We start from the raw sequence: 20,379 nt of genomic DNA on the forward strand, positions 1-20,379 counted from the left end.
TTTCTCTCAGAAGAGCATGATCTCTGTCATAGTGTCTGATCACGTGCCAAAGCTAGAACTTAGTTGCACGCCACAGATTACCATAGGTTTCTGAGATACTTGACATGCAACAACACAACAAAGAGCCCATTAAATATATTTTTTCAAATCTCCTTTTGGTATTGGGAGGACTACAAATTCAGAGACTTCAACCTCTGCTACAAGTCCAGATCTACGTGGTCACAGTTTACTCGGGATCATTGTATGAAAACAAACCACAAAGATACTCAAACCACACTACAATGGCTGCAAAGCAAACCAAAAGATGGGAAACAGCAGAAGACAAACTGGCCAGGACAACCTCTATTCCTGAACTATAACAGTTTCTTGTAGTTACCCGATCATATACGCAAGCCTTTCCCTCTACCCACGAGGTCTCCTATTGCACTTAATGCTCACATTGGCTTGCCCAAGCTATAAAAAGAACCGATTCTTTTATCTTTGTTATTCAATGAGAAGCACAAAATCCATCCTATTCAAACCATTCCCTAAGCACTGCATTATAATGTCCCAGGCTTTTATGTATTGCTCAATATTACACTGTCTAAATGCTTTAAATGAATGATTCTGACAATACTGTAAGCTTTCACAACACTATTTTACTGAAAAAGCATGACAAACCTAGAATCTCTTGTTCCTTCCTTTCTTTATGTAATTCTGGATACTATGAGATGGGAAGAAAAAAATCTAACCTATGTATTTCACAGACCATAGGCTGAGGTCCCTTCCAACCTAATCAAAACAAAACTTGTGTAGTTCTGACCACTCCCACCACAGGCAGAGATATCTCCCACTAGACCAGGTTGCCCAAGGCCCCAACCACCCTGGCCTTAAACACTCCTAGGGATGAGTATCTACATATTAACAGTTGTTCCTCTCCTGGCAGAGAAGTCAGAGAAAGTGAGACTTAGGTTTACACTGCATACTGAGAAGGGACAACTTTTGTTCGAGAAGTTTTTATCCTTTCTCCTTCCAAGGGCCAAGCATGAAGCTGAAAACAATCATTCTGTACTTCTGCCTCTGTTTTTGAAGCTCCATTTAATAACCATATTCAGCACTTAACCTTTGTTTTCATCACTTGCTTAAAAAAACCTCTTGTTCTGCTCCAAATCAGTGGCATCCTACTCACTCCTTAACAAAGGCTGAACAGATCAGGACATCTCAAATTTTGTTACAACACAGACCAAGCAATCCCCCAATTAAATGAGCACACTGCATAACTGGATACCTTTAAAAGGAAAAAAACCCAAGGGCTCTACTTACAGTAATACAGAGACACCTCTTCTGTTTGCACAACATGCACACTGAAAGCATTGCAACTCTATCTGGATGCATTCTCAGCCAGCTAAGTCTTTAAACCAAGGTTAGTGCCATCTGCCTCTTTTTGGCAGTATTTAGATTGATGTAAAACATCCTGTGGCACTTTTTAAAAGTCCAGAGTTAAAGCTCAGCTTCAGTCTGTTTCCTGGAATTACTAACATAACACAACTAGCTGACATCAACATCAGTCAAAACACCTGGATCCATAAGCATAGCACAACTTTTCCTGACAGACAATGAACTATTTTACTCCCTATGTTAGGTATGTCCAATTAGACACATACTTAAATAACAAGTCCTGAGTTTCTTCTATTGCTTTTCTTAGTTCAAATATTTTGTTAAATGCACCTTACCACCAAGCTAGTGATTAGAACTAATACTATTCACAAGTATTTTTTATTTCTACATAACTGGTAATAATACTTTCATGTTCTTCTTTATTTCCAGAGCCCTGAACAAACAATGCTAAAAACTGTAAGGGAAACAAAAAAAAAATTAATTGGGGAGGGTATCAAGCTCTCAAGGGAAAAAAAAAAGAAAAAAGAAAACAAAAGGAAAAAAAAATTGATTAAAAGCCCCAAGGCTTCAAACAAGAAAAGACATCATTCACACAGGCACCATTTGTTGGGCAAAACCTTCCTACGACCCTGGAAAATGCACTCAAGTATCACTGAGATCTGGTAATTTCATACACTGGATTAGACCAACAATCAAATGATTACAGGAAAAGAAAGAAAAAAAAGAGCAGTAAGAAAACTTTGTAATGATTAAATTAAGCAGAGTGTTATTCCTGTTTAGGGCCTGAATTCAGAAAACTATTTACTTAAGTGCTTAAATGAGATACCAAAATAGAAAGACGTCTTTCATGCATGTACCAGGTCATAGTTACAAAGGAAGAAAAGCATGAAATGACAGGATATATCTCTCACCTCATTAGGCAGACAAAAATTACAGCAAAAATTGCAACCTTGATGACAAAGGACCTCATAAAAACTAGTACCATACTGATACTGTAAGTCAGTATAAGCATACATATCCGGAGAATTAAAACTGTTTTGAATTCAGGAGGAAGGGGTCACCAAATCATCATTTCGCAGTAAAATATATCACAGATTTCAGTTATTGTATCTTTTTGATTTTTTTTCCCACTTTTGGTGAGAAAAACACTGCTAGCAGCTTTACAAACATCCACCTCTTCAAGGGAGTTTTGCCCTCAGGGAAACAAAAAGAGGCAGGATGGGATAAAGGAGTAGTACCTCAGAAAAAGCTGTCAGTAAACGATTACATAAAAAAACAAAAACAACAACAAAACCACTAACAAAATGTTTTACATAGTCCTAAAATACAAAACATCAGTGCCACACTGTAATGACAACAGGACCAGCACAATGAGAAGGTGTTACAAGGAAAGAAGAAAATGGAAGGCTCACCCATCCCCAAGAATATGGGAAACAGGAAAAAAACTCCACAAAAGAGGGATCTCCAACGAGAGAACCTTCCTAAGTGGCAGCCAGCCCTTAAATGAGGTCTAAGAGGGGTGCAGCCTGGCTCCAGCCCTTCTGGTCACATCAGTGAATTGCCTTCACCTGTGCTCCCAGGGCTGCCCGGGGCTTTTCTCCAGGTGCTCAATCAGTAGTTCAAGCCGTGACTCAGCACTTCCCATGCATACACCAAGCGTGACTGCCTAGGTCTGTAAACCTTGGATCAAAAATATCCAAATCAAAATGAACACAGCCATTACTAAATCTCTTACTAAATAAAACTCGAACTTAAGAAACCCTAAGCAGTGTCCAGCACGTGCAAGCTTTAAACAATGGATAAAACATATGTAACTGCCCTTGTGAAAATACTGCCAAACGTAGGTGTGATACTGTTTTTAACTCGTGTCTGTAGCACCCAAACCTGGCAGCTCTTACACATCTTAGTTCATTTTTAATCCGTGAGGAACCTCAGTCCCATGAAGCAGTGTTAGCACAGCAAAACTGCAGCTCCTTCCCCACCCACTGAAGATGTCCAAATACAAAACCACCCCAAGTTAGTTCCATCAGGGAAGTAATATGCAACAAAAGAGAAAGAAACAGAGAGAGAGCACTCTTATTCAACAGAATATAAACAACAGGAGGAAAACAAAGAATCCCACAATGCATAAAAAGCAGAAAATAGAAGTAATCTGTAAAACACACAAATTCTGAAGGAGGATCTAAGTTCACAAGGAATACAGTTTAAGCAAGATAAAAACCTTACGTATTAGAGAGTTCTTTGTCTCAGCCAGCTGCTGCCAGCTTGTCTGTCTGTCTTTCAATTTCTCAGAAAGGTGTGTGTGAAAATCTAAACAAAATAAAACAAATACATTTTAGAGATGGCTCCTTCCATTCCATTCAGTTTTGGTGTAATACAACCAACAGAATGGTTCACCTCCTCCCACCCAATGTGTCCTTGAATAATTAAAAATAAATCAGTCATTTTTATCAGAGATGGAGAATTTTATCTTTTCATTAACCACTCTTCCAGAGTCATATTTAGTAGCAGTACTACTGGCAAAATGCTGCTTTCCAGGAGGTACACATGCACTTTGTCCATATCATTAACTACGAAAACAGGCAGTGCATAAAATTGTGTATACAGTATGTTAACACGAGGTCTGTAAGAATTTTCCCAACGTGTAGCACAGCATGTATATAAGATCGTAGTATGTTATCTTAGGTTTATTACCTATTAGTCCTATTAATCAATAATGTAACGTTTTACATTTCTCTAAAATATAAGTTTAATTATCTAAAAGCAGACTCTTACGACACATTTGGAGAACAAACACTTCCAGCTGTTAGAAATCACTTCTTGCATGTATATTGCAGCACCACGATGACTTTTACATTGACTATCAACAAAATTGGGCTCATTCTGCTGCATCTCAGCCAGATAGGATCCAGTGAAAATGCAATTTTGTGAGGACAGCAATTGTTTTTCTTCATCGTATCTCTCCAGCTTTAGAAAACCAGATTTTAACACATGAAAAAAAAACTATTACTTTAGCTTTAAGTCACCGTATTTTGGGGCTTAGAAAAATAAATGAACAAAGCTTTCTGTTTTACGGCTGGTTTAAATATGGCTGCATTTTGGAAACATGATACAATTATACACACCCCTTATGTATGAAAAGCATAGAATTCATTGAAAAATAGTATTCAATGATACAGAAAAACAAAACAAAACACACAAGAGTTCCCAAGCAAACTGAATACATAAAACCTATCTTTATGCATATACATGACTTTTCTCACACCAACAAGATGAGAACCCTAATAATTAATTCAGTTCTCACTTCTCACTGTTTTTAAGGCCACACTAGGAAACAGTTTGACTTGATACAGATTCAAATGCTTAATTAGTAAGATAATAATTTAATCTTGCATCCAGGAATTACCAGAATGAACACTGAAAATACACAGTGTATATCACAGCAATTTATTATTTGAAATAAATAAATAAATAAATGCATACATACATACATAGACCAAGCCAAATATATTGTATGCTTTCGAAAATAGAAAAAGATGCAAGCCCAGGCACTAGCTATTTGTGAGGAGCACAAATGTTTCTGATCCAAATTGCTGCAATAGTAATGATCTGAAAGAAAGTTGGCTCTGAGTTTTACGTTGAGGGCTTTCAGGGTAAATAGTAATTCTAAGAGACAAGTTACACTTCCACAGCGAAAAACCAGATACCATTTACTAAACTGGCTAAATGTCTCCTTGCCCCTGATGACATTAAAGTTTGATGTGGTGTGACTGTAAGTCATTTTCAGGTGTTTTGGCTCCTGTCTAATTAGATCATCATTACTTTTGATGGCACAGACTTTTGATTTAACAGCAAGGAAGCAAAACAACAGATTTCCAATAACTCTCCACTGAAAAATAACACCATGAACAACATGCAACTGAATCAGGTACACGAAATGTGGAGTACGGTGACTGCTGAAACAAAAACTTTGGTAACTATAAAAAAAAAATTATAAATCCATCCTCTTGGTTTTACCGTATGTTTTTCCCCCAAAGATAATACTAGATGTTTTTAAAATTATGTTCTTTTTTAAACTTTTTATGTTTAAAATGTATTTGGTCACATTTATGTCAAGAAATATACATGTAGGAATATATCAAGAAATAAAGCACAGAACTGATTCTATGAGCACCGCCCTTCTGTGGTCCATACAACTGAACTATTTTTGTGGTTTTCAGTTCCACGTTTCACCCTACAGTGGTGTAAATATTAAAATATTTGATAGCTGGATTTTTGTTTCAATAATTTTGTTTTGTTTTGAGAAGGATTAAAAAAACAAAAAAACCATCAACAGTTTGTTGACTGCCATTTTCTTACACTGCACACTAGAAGCTTGTGTATCATACTAAATCAGTTACTTCTTCTCTTTCCCTGACTGTAGCCACCTTTCAATATTTATTCCTTACAATTGCAAAGAGCACAGATGAGGATGGCAAGTGTTCCCTCCAAGGCAGCTGAGCCATCCTTATTTTTCATGTGAAACATCCAAAATGAAAAGTTTTCAAGCTCTGTTTCTCCAAGAATAATATTAGAAAAAAAAAGTTTGCTGCCAGGACCCAAAGGACAGGATTATTTAAATGTTGAGTCACTTCTAAAACTGTGTCATCTGAAGATAAGTCTCCATGGGTATTACCTTGCTCTGACACTCACAGGGAGTTAAACCTAATTGCATTTAGGGTTATCTCTAGCAGCTACACTCAGAATCCAATATCCTCAAGAGAACTATTGTTCTAACTAATCTATTTATTAGGCTATTATTCAGATTTACTACAGTCTTTTATAAAAATAAAAATATAAAACAAAAATCTCAAAGGGATAGTAATGGATTTTGCAGTAATCAGGCATAGATATGACCTACAATATCAAGTCCTGTCAAGTTAAAAAAGAAACGCTATTCTAAGTCAATCTTTCGATCATTAAGTTAATTTTATGCCCTATCATACACCACATTTCACAGCTGGAAGAAGTATAATCCCTGTGAATTTCCCATGCTTTCTTCTTACGTGTTTCTCTAAAATGCAAATCTCCCATGTCCACACTTTCTTTTGCTCCTACGCAAAGAAATCTGCTTTCCATGCATTATTTTCAAGACAAATGTACCACTCCTCAGCCCACATTGTAAATCAATGTTGATACAGCTTCTTTTAAGTAACAGTAAAAGTACAAGTGACACTTTCTCCAAAATGAGAAAACAAACACTGTGCTGCCAAAATCCATCTTCTGCAACGTGTACAGCGCTCAGACAAGTTTCTTGTCTCCCAAACGGTATTCAGTAGATTCATTTTCTTCTCTCCTCACATCATCCTTTTCAGAAACTGGCCCTCTGCTTCCACCATTCTATTACATTTTACCACTCGCTCTGTTTCCTCACATCCCAACAGGCTTCTGCTAGTCCAGGCGCTCGGACAAGATGTACAGGAGGTCTTCTTAAGGTTCCACATAAATGCTGGCAAAGAAAGGCTGCAACTGCTCTTCTTACACCCATTCCTTCCCTACCACCATGCCGTAAGACCAGCAAAAAGAAAGTGCCTCCGCACCCTGTGGAGCCAGAGGCCTCACCCAGCAGGGCCCGCCAGCTGCTGCTTTCTCTGAGCAGGGAGGCCTAGCACGGAGACCATTCCAGAATAAAACAAGAAAGCTCTTATCAATGCAGCAACTTCAGTATCATTCAGCACGACCCTCCCATTATGTAGCGTTGTTCTCTCTTGCTAAGAGCTACTGTTCGCCCTAAATTGTTAATTAACTGATGAGCCTCAATCACCTCTAGACTATTTTTATTTACTCATCTCTGTTCTCTTTCTACAGCAAGATCTATAGTGAAAAAATCTAGTTAGAGTTTTTAAGTCATTAACTTGGTAAGTTCTAATTTATCACAATTCACAAAAGGAAAAGTAGACAAATTCACCATTTTCCTGTATTATTTATTTGGGAAAAATCACTAAGGGGAAGAATTCCATCTCACATTTTAACAACTGTCTCTTCAGCCACTGCAATAAGATTGCTTACAGCTCTGAAACAAATTTATTCTCTGTACCCTTTGAGAAAGAACACAAGTACAACCTGTAGCAAGTCAGATCAGAAATCTTTTATCACACCTCTGTCCTAAGGTAAAGCAGGTAGTCCTAAGGTAAATAAAACTAGACACAACATACACGGACAGTTCCTCAGCATATTCCCTGAAACTTCAGGAGTTGGTGTTTCAGATTTCCCAGGTTTTTTTTCTTCAGTAGTTCTGGTTGACCTTTTCTCAGGTTACTCCATGAAAAAGTGAACTGTGAATTGTTGGTATTTACGAAGTACAGATAGAAGAAGACCAACTTCCCTAAATGTTGTTTGCAGAAGTACGGTACAGTTCATATGCAATCTGCTATTTGTTAGCTTAATTTGATATTGCACAGTTCCCATATAGGAAGAAAGGCAGTGAACAATCATTACTTATTGACGCTCTCTATGCCACTCATCCCTGTGTGGACAACTGTCACAAGTCACTGTTTTTAACGCTGAACATTGTTAAACTACTCGGCCTTTCTTCACAAAGAATCTATGCCTTATTTTGAGTAACTCATGCCATCTGCTGTTTTACAACAGAAGGATGAGAATTCAACGTAACATGATAACATTTAAAGTATGGACATCCCAAACCTCCATACAATGTCAGTAATGCCATCTCCTGTTTTGTTCTTTACACTAACTTCCAGTTAGTTCACCTTGCACGTTTTAGGAAGGGGATTACTCCAATACTGAATGGCCATTCTTCTGTAGGACTGCAGTTGTGCTAACATAGCTTTCCTGAATGAGGACAGTTGAGAGCCCAGCACATTTCCTCATCAATTATGAATTCCACCTGCTCTTCCCAGTCACTCAGCATCGCGAGAGCCTTCTTGAAATTTTTCACAGCCTTTGTCTTCCCTACCCTAGATAACTCCTGGCACACAAATAACTGTCAATTCACTGCACATCATCTTTTCTTCGGCTCATTTAAAAAACGCCATTTAAAAAAAGTGCAGTTTGCTGGATGAGCAGAAAAACTAAGTGCAGAGATAGCAACATACTCAAAAGAACAAACCGATTCAGCTCTTCTATGCAACTTTTGTCCACCTTACACAGCGTAGTATCTGCTTCCTCCTGCAAACAAACGTATGCTGGTAGCAGATATACTCGTCCATTTACTGACAGACAGAATCTAGCCTTAAGGACTCTGCACAGTTCCTACAAACCAAGCAGGCTATTTAAGAGCTAGAAGAACTGCCTGGAGAAGACAGACATACATAAACACATTACAAGTTCATGCTGTGCACTGTTAGAAAGCATTAGACAGAATGACTCAAAAGGGAGAACATTTCAGAGTAAATAAAAACAGAAAATACTTTCTGCATGTACCAGAAGAATATTTATGATGTGAAAAACACTGCGATAAATATTCTATTTAAACTACAAATACTGATTCATGTGGTGAGTGACCTAGTTTCCTTTTCATTTTCAGTGTATTTTAGTTATTCCCTCTTGATCTGTGTTTACATTAAAATCTTGAGAATATGTCCCTTTAAGTCTGATGGAGACTGAATGGACATGCAATGCTTTGTAGAGAATACAGAAGCATTTTTTCCCCAACGTTCTCTCTCTCAAAGTCATACTTCTAACAGGAACTTACCTGAAGAGCAAATAGGTCTAATTTGTTTTCCCCTCTTACCTTTCCTTCACAGGGATTTAAATGCAAATGTGAGGTAGCATGAACACCAACAAATGCACAGGTTGGTACTGCAGTCTAATGACAGCACTCAGAAAGAGATGCTGCACTCTCCTGCTTGTTGCCACAGGGCTCTGCAGTTGGGATCACTAGAAGCATTCTGTAGGGCTCATTTTTGCAACCAAATTCATAGACAGCCTTTGAAAATCATACCAATATTTGTACAGAGTTAGCGCCATTAATTTCCACAACCTTGCGGAATAACAAACAACATTTTATGGAGACAATTAAAGACTTAGAAGTTCACAGCAGTTAGTATATGATTTTTTTTAAATCCTTCCCTAGCACTTTATTGAATTACACTAAACTGTCATATAAACAGGCAAAAATACTGCATAAAAACCTGGCTTCAAATGAAAGCTCAATTTCAGCCATGATCTTGCTAATCATATCAGGGCATTCTAGGCTTCCCTACAGATCTCTGTTTTTCAAATTTGAAAAGTTATGTGCGTATTGACAGCCCTGTGTGCTCGTAAGGCTACTGCTGCTTAGCCTGCCTGCTTTCACATGCTCCCTGAATCCAGTTTGAAGCTGCAGTTTTCAAATATTTTGTCAATCACCGTTTATCAAATGCATTCTGTTAAGACAGCTGTGAGAACAAGATTCAGTGATGACAAGACGTCTTAGCTCCTGTTCATTCTACCCTCAAGTCATCAACTCGTATTTTTATCTCTGAGGAAGAGCAATACTCTGATTAGCTCTACCTGTTCACTAAGTGGGCAGTCAAGTTGCTGCGTTGGCAAGGCTTCTGATCAACAGAACAAGGAGTATCAGTGGATTCTCAGCAGGCCATTTCTGCCTACTTTTTCCTTTATCGTAAGTGCTATTCTGAAAATACTGCTGGCACTCTGCACGTAGAAGTGATTGAGTAAAAACATACAGTGCGGGTTGTCAATTTATCCTAAAACAGTCTCTAGTGAATAGATAGAAGTCATCTAAACCACAGAAGAAATCTGTGCTATTGCACAGATCTGCCAAATTCCCCACAAAACATTCCAGATGAAATACTGGCCTCTGTTACACACACCTACGCTCCAAAGGATGACAGTAGACATCACTATTTGCATACATCATATTTTTTACCCTTATCATAATGGAAATGCCATAAGCATAAGGCAGTACACAGACAGCCTATTTCCAAACACTTCAGTTGATCAAAAAGTGTGACATTTGATCTTGTGCATGGCCTCCTGTGGTATAAAAGAGGAGATCTCAAAAACAGTTCTGCTTTAAAGAGAATGGAATGTAGAAAATTTCAGCCCTCGGAAAACAGAAAGTGAGGAAAAAAAACCAACAACAAGTAATGACTTGAATTTTAGAAATACCAAACACTTCTGCACCAGCTGAAGTTACACAGAAAACAGCATTTGAAAATAGAACTTATATGAACTTATGACAAAATTTTTGCTGTTATTTATCATATTTAATATATAAAAAGGAAAAAAGCATTAGGAGGACCAGAGTAGTCACAAAACCAAGAGAACAATCCTTAGGATATGAAGTAGATGTCCGGCTACCCTGTAACACTGTCTCCTTGCCAGCCCTAGAGTGGGAGAAGGTTAGAAACAACTCTGGAATGATGGCAAAGAGGTCAGAGAGGACCACAGCATACAAACATATCAATAAGCAAGGCCAGCTGGGAAGAGCTGGCCTGATGTTGTTTCAAAGCACTGTAGACAGGTTTTGTGAAAGACCAAGCTGAAATTGGAAGTACAGAAAGAACTGTCACATCCTTTCAACACACCCCTACGCCCTCTTAAGGCAGCTATTTTCAGATTATGATCCTTAAGGAACCCATAACACTCAAGTGAGAATTCTCAGTTCCAAAGAAAGAAAGACTATTACTGGAGGAACAGCACAAACATAAGCTTTATGCTATTTTAAAAGGCAAAAGCTGAATCACATATCTGCATTAGGAACCTGAAACCTGTGAACTCAAGGCAGATGATGTTCAGAGTTCATAATGCAACAGGCTATTCCCTGAAGTTTGAAAACCTGATGGTACAACCTGATGGTGACTGACCCTCCTTAAAAATCAAGACCATCATTATAACAAAACAGGACCAACCCTTGTCAGTACATCTGATCAACTTGAGGAAACTATTAATATTTCGGTTTTACTGACTAATAGGACACTGAAATACAAGCAACAACAAAAACAACAGAATCAAGTAAAAGTCAGTGACAAACTGCATTTTTTCAGCTATTGCCTGCTGTCCTTTTTCACTCAGCATACGGGTCAAATTCACCACACAATTTTAGATGTTCATAGAAAAGCTACCTTGGGATCACAGGTAGTTTTTCTCATAGAAAACTGTCCAAAAAAATTATAAAAGCTACACAGTAATTATACTGCCTGTCCACTGCACATGCCATGCTGGTATGTAACAAAGCAATACATTCAAAATCTGCAGGAAAAGTCAGAGTCAGCATGCCTGAAAAGACACTCAAGTAGGTGAGAAAACAAACATGCACCACTGCACCATGGTTGGTTACTATTCGTGACATTTTACCAAGTCTTTAACAACCATAACAACATTTACAGAAGATACAAGGCGAAACATGCTACTTCTGTACTATGCAAGAGATGCCCCATCTTAAATAGCCTTCTCAAAACCAAAGATTGTAAAGTTTATCTTAATGACCTTTCCCTCTCACCTTTACAAGCTCACACTGACAAAATCCTTTAAAACCGCTACAGGCTGGTCAACATCTCCAGCATGCACTACAAAAAAACGGGTCTTGTGTACTTAACTGAGACAGTTATACCATGCCCCAGTTCTAGACAGAGCAAACACGACTCTTCTCTCACCACAGTGGAGAGAAACAGTCATTCCAGAGACAAGTGCAGAAAGAGATCTGCCTACCTAGCTTAAACGAATGAACTAAAGACAGACTGGTCTTCCTCCAGAAGGTATTCAGAGGCATCTACTCACTCTCTACAGACTCCATCAGGAAATCGGGTGCTTTAGTTACAAAATTTCATCATTAAGCACAAGTTAGGATCAAAATGGTGCAGATCAAACTTATGCTTTTTTACCCCCTTAATTCCAAAAATCCAATGTAAAAACAACCTCACTGAAAAAAATTCTGGAGTGATTGGATAATATAATTTGATACAGCAAACAGAGAAAATATTAGGTTTAGATGCTACTAAACCTGACACCAGTGATGCTCCCCAGGGGTCAGCGCTGTGGCCCCTCCTTCTCAGTATCTTAACTGATAACCTGGACGAGGGCATTGAGTGCATCCTCAGCAGGTTTGCAGCTGATGCCAAGTTGGCTGGAAGTGTTTTTCTGCTTGGGGGTAGAAAGGCCCTACAAAGGGATTTGCACAGGCTGGATTGTTGGGCTGAAACCAATGGGATGAAGTTCAACAAGGCTGGGTCTTGCGCTTTGGCCACAACAACCCCAGGCAGCGCTGCAGGATTAGGGCAGAGCGGCTGGATGACTGTGTAGAGAAAACAAACCTGGGAGTACCAGTCGATGCTCAGCAGCAGTGTGCCCAGGTGGCCAAGGAAGCATCGTGGCTTTATCAGAAATAGTGCAGCCAGCCGGAGCAGGGAAGTATTCTGCCCTTTGTACTCAGCCCCGGTGAGGCCGCACCTCGAGTACTGAGTTCAGTTTTGGTCTCCTCACTGCAAGAAAGACATTGAGGCCATAGAGCCTGTCCAGAAAAGTGCAACAAAGCTGGTGAGGGGTCTGGAGCACAGGGCTTATGAGGAACGGCTGAGGGAGCTGGGATTGTTCAGTCTGGACAAGAGGAGGCTGATGGGAGACGTCATGGCCCTCTCTAAGTACCTGAAGGGATGTTGTGGTGAGCTGGGGGTCGACCTGTTTGCTCATGTAACCAGGGACAGGACTAGAGGGAATGAGCTCAAGTTGCACCAGGGGAGATTCAGGTTGGACATTAGGAAACACTGCTTTTCCAAAAGAGTGGTCAGGTGCTGGAATGGGCAGCCCAGGGAGAGGTGGAGTCACCAACCCTGGTAGTATTCAAGGAACATTTAGATGTTGTGTGGAGGAACACAGTTTAGTGAGAACTATTGGTGCTAGGTGGGTGGTTGGCTGGATGATCCTGTAGGTCTTTTCCAACCCCGGTGATTGTATTATTCCACGATTCTAAACACAGAAAACCCTTGGCTGTATGAAGGTAAGGAAAGAGTTGCTCAACCCAGGCAACAATGAGAGCTCCTGCGGCTGAGCCCAAAACCTCCACTACGTCAGAACATTCTAGAGATCTGCCTTTCACTGTTCTTCACTTTCTCTTGTTTTGTTCCCGGCTTCCGATTGTCTGAGGAAGCTCACTTAGTGCATACATGTTCAGTTCAGATAGCACACCACACCATCAGCTGAGGGTAAGAAGTGTGTAAGGGAACACAACATTTTAAAGTTATTCCCCCCAGATCCTGTCTACTTAGTCATTAAGCAGAAAAGTGAAACTTCTTGATGTTGAAATAGCACACTGACTTTTTGAGTAGATAATTGTGACAACTTATACATAGGATTTGCCAAACATCTCATCACAATGAGAATGCACAGGGATAACACTTACTACACTTCTGATACATAAATAATAATAACAGAACGCTCATGTACAGATTCAGACCAATAAATATTATTGTTATCAGTTCCATTCCTTTAGACAATTTAGATGATGTAATTTTAATTAAAGACACAGTTTTTCTAATACTGTTTTTGAAGATTTCAGTTGTGCATCTTTACAGATCATTTATGGTGTTTCATGATTCTATACTTAAGAACAGGACATTGATTGATCTAAGTGGGAAATTTAGGACAATACCTGCATTACGTGCAGCAAATACAGTAGGTATATACTGCTACAGTTTCCCTTACATGAAATGAAGGTACAGATGTTTTTTGTATGAGCAAACCCATGAGATACTGAGTTAATTTGCTTTCAGATATTACAAGTAGTGAATTTTCTGCTCATTTCCATCTTTCTAAGAATCATCTTAACACTAATTACATTAATGTAACTGCGTTTTTGTACTACAGCATTCTTCACAGAACCTTGTGGTTAGTAAACATTATGTATACTATACTTATTTGTTGTAAAATTTTAATTATTTTTGTTTCTTTGATGAAAAAAATATTTTCTTTTAAATGTTGCAGTCTAAAAATTATGCAAGTGGGAAACAGCAAAACTGGGATGTTAGAAACTACTTTTTTTTGTTTAGTTCATCTAGAAGGGGTAGATACATAACAATATGGTGACTGACAGGATATTTAGGAATGTTTATTGAAAGGTATATGAGAGGCAGAGCTGCATAATCAGAATGAACTACATCTGTCCTACAGCAGAAACATTTTTCCTTTTTACAATCACCTTTAAAATTTAACTAGCCTGAAGATTTTGCTGAACTGCACAACTAAAGCTAATGATGATTTTAATGTTACAGTGAATCAGCCCTTTTTAGTCCTTCTTTATAATCATCACACAGTAATAATCTACAACCCCTCTTGCCTCCCCACCATGCAGTTCTAATTTGTGCACACACAAGTGCATACACAAAACAGACAATGAAAGTGAACTGTATCCATAGCTATGGCAGCACACCTTTCAGTGATGGTGTCATACTTTAAGTATTTAAAGAGTAAAACAGTTATTTTGCTACGCTGATATTATTCCTCTCTCACCACTCTACAACTTGCTGAGCATTTTTTGTATCTTATTATTCTCCCATATAGGCACCAAACCTACATTTATTTTTCTCCTCTCCACACTTTTCTTTTGTTTTTGCATATGTGTTAGACCATCATCGCCTTCAATTAAATGTAGATATCAGCACTCAATGCAACTACTACAGGTCATGCCAGTGGGAAATGACAAGTTACCAGTTCCCTAACTGTACTAAAGGTCTGCAGGAATTCTCCAGCAAGTTAACACCTAATTTATTCTGCTTTTCTTATTTTACAGCCAGAGATATTTACACTGATAAGAACACCTTAATCTGTAATGATATCAGTACTATCCAACAACCCGTGCGATGTTCACTCTTCTACACATCTAATGTTTAATCGCTTTAGCATCGCCCTGACCTTACTATTTTAGGGAACAGAAATGCATCAAGGAAAGACAAACTGAGGTGATCAGGTGAAATGAGTTTCCCAAATCATTAACACCACGAAGTGCAAAGATTCAGTGTGTTACTTCAGCTTCATAGGATATAATTACATGTTTTGATTAGCAGATATATTTTCCCAGACTCAGGTGTCAACAAGGGTTCAAGTATATAACATGTATAAATGGGTGCTAATTTTACTAGTCACGAAAATGTGTTTCATTAATTACATTTATATCCTTTTAGCCAATTTTAATTCTATATTGCTTCTCTGTAGCACATCTTCCTGTTTATTTCCCTAGAATGACATTTGAGCTCTCCTAAATGATACTGATCCTAAAATTCAGTAGTCTTGACAAGTTACTTCCCCACTGAACATCTGCCCTGGTCATGAAAATGTAACAAGATTTACAGAAGTCTGTACAACTTCGTGGCCATACCACTGCGAATGGTATCCCACTTACTTAAATCTGGGACTGAAATTCTGGAGCAAGAGTGGTACTCTTCTTTCACCCACGTGCCTCTTGCCAGGACTGTAAGAACCGACAGTTTGCACTACAATACAAGACACCACGCCTGCACTGAGAGAGTGAAGACCTTTTCTGAGCCATGCAGTTTCCTGACAACGTCCTTTATATTTCCCTAACATAAATGAGACAGAGTGACAAATGAAAGAATATCTTTCCAGATAATTAGCCACACTGTAACAAAGTCATTATGGAAAACAAGGCTCTGGCTAGGAACATGAGATAAGATTATGAATCACAAATTGGTGGAAATTAGAATGCTTAAGTAAGAATATGCTACAGCTCTAACTGTGAAACAGGAAAAATGACCCAAGAAGACTCTAACAGGGATGTTGTCTGTATGCATCTCTCAGAGTGCTTCCAGAGAGTCACCTATGGCATGAATGGGATATTCACCAGACTGCTCCTGCTCTCTTTCCTGCACCATTGGTGTTACTCAGTGCTACGTAGGACAGAAGTGGCATAAAATGAATCTATGAGCTCTTCTGCTGCCTAATGCTTCTCTGTGTCCTGGAAAATTCATCATGATGCCCTACTGTTGCTCCTACCTACAGGCATATGCAGCAGAGAGAAAAAGAAACAATATACTAAAGCCTTACTCTCTATGCACCATTGTACATTTAAACATGAGGAAATTTCTTTATTTAAAAAAGCCATGAAACAACTTTTCTAGCATGAGATAAAACTTCTTAAACTAGTGCTAAGATTGCTTACCTATCTTACGTAATTCAGTGGTTAATAGTGAGCCATAATTCCCTACAGAACATTGGCTGATAGCTAAAATTGGCTAAAAGGCACGGCAGTTACCTTACAGTATGACCTCATGTGATGTTGATGACATGGCTGAGAAAAAAACAAACAAACTTCAAATCATGTAAAAAAGAGCAATAGGCTAACAACAGAACATTGCAGAGTACTGCTTCAGAAATCCTATCAGTGCTTGGGAATATGTTTAATCTATTCAACTTTTGCCCTTGCCACCGATACTTCAAGACTCCTACTATTATAAATGAGTAACTCCAAGAAATAATTAAGAGAAAAATAAAATGAAAATTACTAACATATTCAGACTGTGTTATTACAGAAGAACGCAAGCATAGGGATTGTATTAATAAGTTTACACATGAATTGATATATCAATTACCAAAAACTGACAGGCTTTTAAAACTCTATTAAGAACTTAATGCAAAAGCATACATAGTGAATGATGCTAAAAATGACAACATGTGGCTTACAAATTTCCCATGCAAACATTATGAAAAATGACTTAGAAAACTGTATATATTTTTTCTGATAAGACCTGATGACAATTCATAATTATTGTGAACGTAACAAAAATAACTTTTGAAAACCAAACCGTAATTGAACACATTGTATGTATGTCTGAATGTATCATGCTAACATATAACTCATCAAATGAGTCAGCAGCATTATTTAGTTACTATGGGATCACAACTCTTCTTTTAAATCAAGGTTTTAAGCACAAGCAGTCTCATTTCAGTGAATGAGAACATTCACACTAAGAGGTAAATGCATGCTTAATCATTTTAATGACAAACAAACTAAGTTCATCTTTTGCATTTGGTTTAAAAAAAAATAACAACAACAAAAAACACCCAACCAACCCACCCCAAAACATTTTTCTCAAGTTTCTTGCCTTTAATTAAATTTATTCTTGCTCTAAACAGTAGATCTCAGAAAGTACAAACAGAAGAACTGTGGATAGCACAGTATATCATACATAGGTTCATAGGTTCATATGTTCATAAGGTTGGAAAGGACCTACAAGATCATCTAGTCCAACCATCCTCCTGTCACTATCCCTACCCAACTACTAAACCAAATCCCTTAGCACCTCATCTAAACGCTTCTTGAACAGCGCTAGGGATGGTGCCTCACCCACCTCCCTAGGCAGGCCATTCCAGTGCCTGACCACTCTTTCAGAGAAAAAATGTTTCCTCAGGTCTCATCTAAATCTTCCCCAGAAGAATATTCATGTGATGCATGCTGAAAATAATTTCTTCAATGTTCTAGTTGTATATGTATCAAACCAAGTCAGCTACTGTAAGAAAACAAGGCATACTTTCACGCTGCTTGTTCTAAACTTGAATTATCGGAACCTCTTTTCATTCTTCACAATTTATGCATTAAATTGTTACATATATTTCTTTTTAATAATAGAGTAAGGTTATTAATTCCTACTTTCACTGCTGATCATTAGAAATGTATAATACAACATGAGAGAAAATGAGACAAAGGAAAGAATTCTTATACTAAAGGCTAAAAAAAGGAGCAAAGTTGTTAAACATTGATTCTTCTTTTTACTTCAGAAAGTCAATACATTATGTTTAAAACTTATAATTTATTTATAATTTGTGTTCAGTAATATTTTAGAAGTATTTCAGTAGGTTATTACATAGTTTGGTATCACAAATTAATGTTCAGAATAACAACGTTTGACCCTGTGGTTTTCAACCAAAATCATGAAGAGATAAAAATCTAACCAATTAGTGGGCATCTCAGAACATTCAGAGGATGAAGTGTCCCAGAGGAACAGAAAGCAATATCTGCCTTTACAAAATGAGGGCTAGGGGAAGAAGAGGGAATTAATAGATCTGTCAGCTTAACTGATATAAAATGACATGGAGGCAATTGCTATACATGAATTTTGTGAAGGTAAGAAAAGTAGATATGGAACAGCCAACATAGATTTGCTGCAAGTGAATTAAGAACCAAATCCAATTTCTTTCTTTAGCTAAAAGGGACAGTGTATAAAGGTACGTGGTACTCTGAGAAAGGATCTCAACGTGATGTGCCAGATGGTACGTCCTACGGTAATTTAGCCACCACCTCAAAGCCACTGAAAAGAAGCTTGCCCCAAGGGGCAATTCACTCCTGCACAATATTGTTTAGTGCTTCTCTTCATAACAACTACAAACTTCAGAGTTGGCTATCCTAAGAGACTGTGGTATCTAGATTTTATTTCATATTAAAAAAAAAAAAAAGACAATAACTCTTTCATAAATCACCCAGAAAATAAACAGATACCCACCTCAAAGCAAAGAAAAATAAATAAGGTGTATGTTTCAATCACACATACCACTAACATGCACTAAGTTTCAAAACACTCTATCAGTATTACATTGTGGTACAAATACTATTTATGATAGTTCCTACCATTAGGTTTTTAAGTGAAAAGAAGAAAAAAAAAGTTTCAGAAAAACATGAGGATAATATGACTTGCATGAGAAGCTGTAGAAAGGGACCCCACTACCTCACATCCTCCAGCTTATCCTGAAGTGACCGAGAAACAGATGATGTGCCATGTTATTTTAAATAGTTAATGAACAGAGCAAGTAAAGAGGAATGCATACTTCAGAAAGCCATAAAGAGTAAGCACTTCAGGAACTAGCTAATAAAAAGCTTTCCTCACATTTGCCAGTACTTTCAGAGAACTGTAATAAGGATTTTCTATTTTGTACTGCCAGTGCTTGTTACAAATTTGGGGAGTCTCTTTATTGATGGTAATGTAATGCCTTGAGCCTGGCTGGGAAACACCAGAAGGTACAGGAGAAACTGAGATACGCTGATGTTCCACATCCATTATGTTTTTCTCAAGTACTGATGATGGGACTGCCTTAGAAGTAAGTCAATTTTTAGCATCCAAATAAGCAATGCTATGCAATGGCAAGCCACGTTATCCCAAAGCTTGTTCTAGGCCTGGGGTTTACTACTTTTGCTAACTAACTTATTTCTCCATTTATGCTATCTAATAACATTTTCTGGACATGCACAACAGTGTCAGCCTCCATTCACAGGTTAGTACTATGCAAATAATGCTGTCTCACAACAGTACAAACAGAAAATTAGTAACTTGATCCCATTTATTTTTCACTTACAGAAATCTCATTGGAGATTTATTTTCGAAGATGAAGTCTTGACACACTTTCTTACAAGGATGAGAAATGCACTTCCTTATTGCACTGGGAAGACAAATAGCAGATGCAAAGCATCTTCCTCCTACTGTGCCATATACCCAGTCTGCACATTAGAAGCTCACATTAACTCCAGCTATTATACCTCCAGCTACTACTTTTTTAATTCAGGGATTGAAATTTTCAAGTAAAATATAAAGACATCATTACCTTTCTCAAGCTAAGTGTGTTGGTGATATACTTTCAGGTTATTATTAGTTCGTCTAGTTATTCAGAAACAAGAAGACATAAACAGCAAACTTCTAGGCTAACACAGCATGCCTTTGTGTAGCATAATATAGCTGGGAAGCAAAATAATCATCATGAAATACACGGCCTGCCGTGCAGATATTACTTTAACAGAATGAACTCTGTATTTAAAAATCAGAAATAAGAAGTACAATACTTGAATATACGTGCAATAACATCACTACCAGTAGCTACAGTTACTCTCAAATATATTTTAATGTGGAATTAGCTTATGAGACATTTCTACTGTTCTGCCATGAAAAACACTGCCAGTTTTTGTCATGGCATTTTTGTCATTTAGGGCTCCTACCAGGAAAAGCGTTACTTATGAACCTGTATGTACTATTTAGAAGGCCGAAAGTGGAAGGAACAAAACAA

The 20,379-nt window shown here is 37.9% G+C and overlaps 1 protein-coding gene across 6 annotated transcripts in view; it reads right to left on the reverse strand.

Moving 5' to 3' along the window:
- Positions 1–20,379, reverse strand: part of TENM2 (teneurin transmembrane protein 2) — a 459,783-nt gene that overhangs the window by 271,809 nt on the left and 167,595 nt on the right. For 2 of the 6 annotated variants that reach the window (XM_065734481.1, XM_065734480.1), the window contains exon 3: positions 3,604–3,687. The exons of the other annotated variants lie outside the window; for them this stretch is intronic. In XM_065734481.1, the coding sequence (XP_065590553.1) occupies positions 3,604–3,687 (84 nt within the window). The remainder of the gene's footprint in view (positions 1–3,603; positions 3,688–20,379) is intronic. 6 annotated transcript variants of the gene reach the window in all.

The sequence above is a fragment of the Cyrtonyx montezumae genome, unplaced genomic scaffold (assembly GCF_038088225.1).
Source record: "Cyrtonyx montezumae isolate F1298 unplaced genomic scaffold, pur_monq_1.0 scaffold_18, whole genome shotgun sequence".
NCBI lineage: Eukaryota > Metazoa > Chordata > Aves > Galliformes > Odontophoridae > Cyrtonyx > Cyrtonyx montezumae.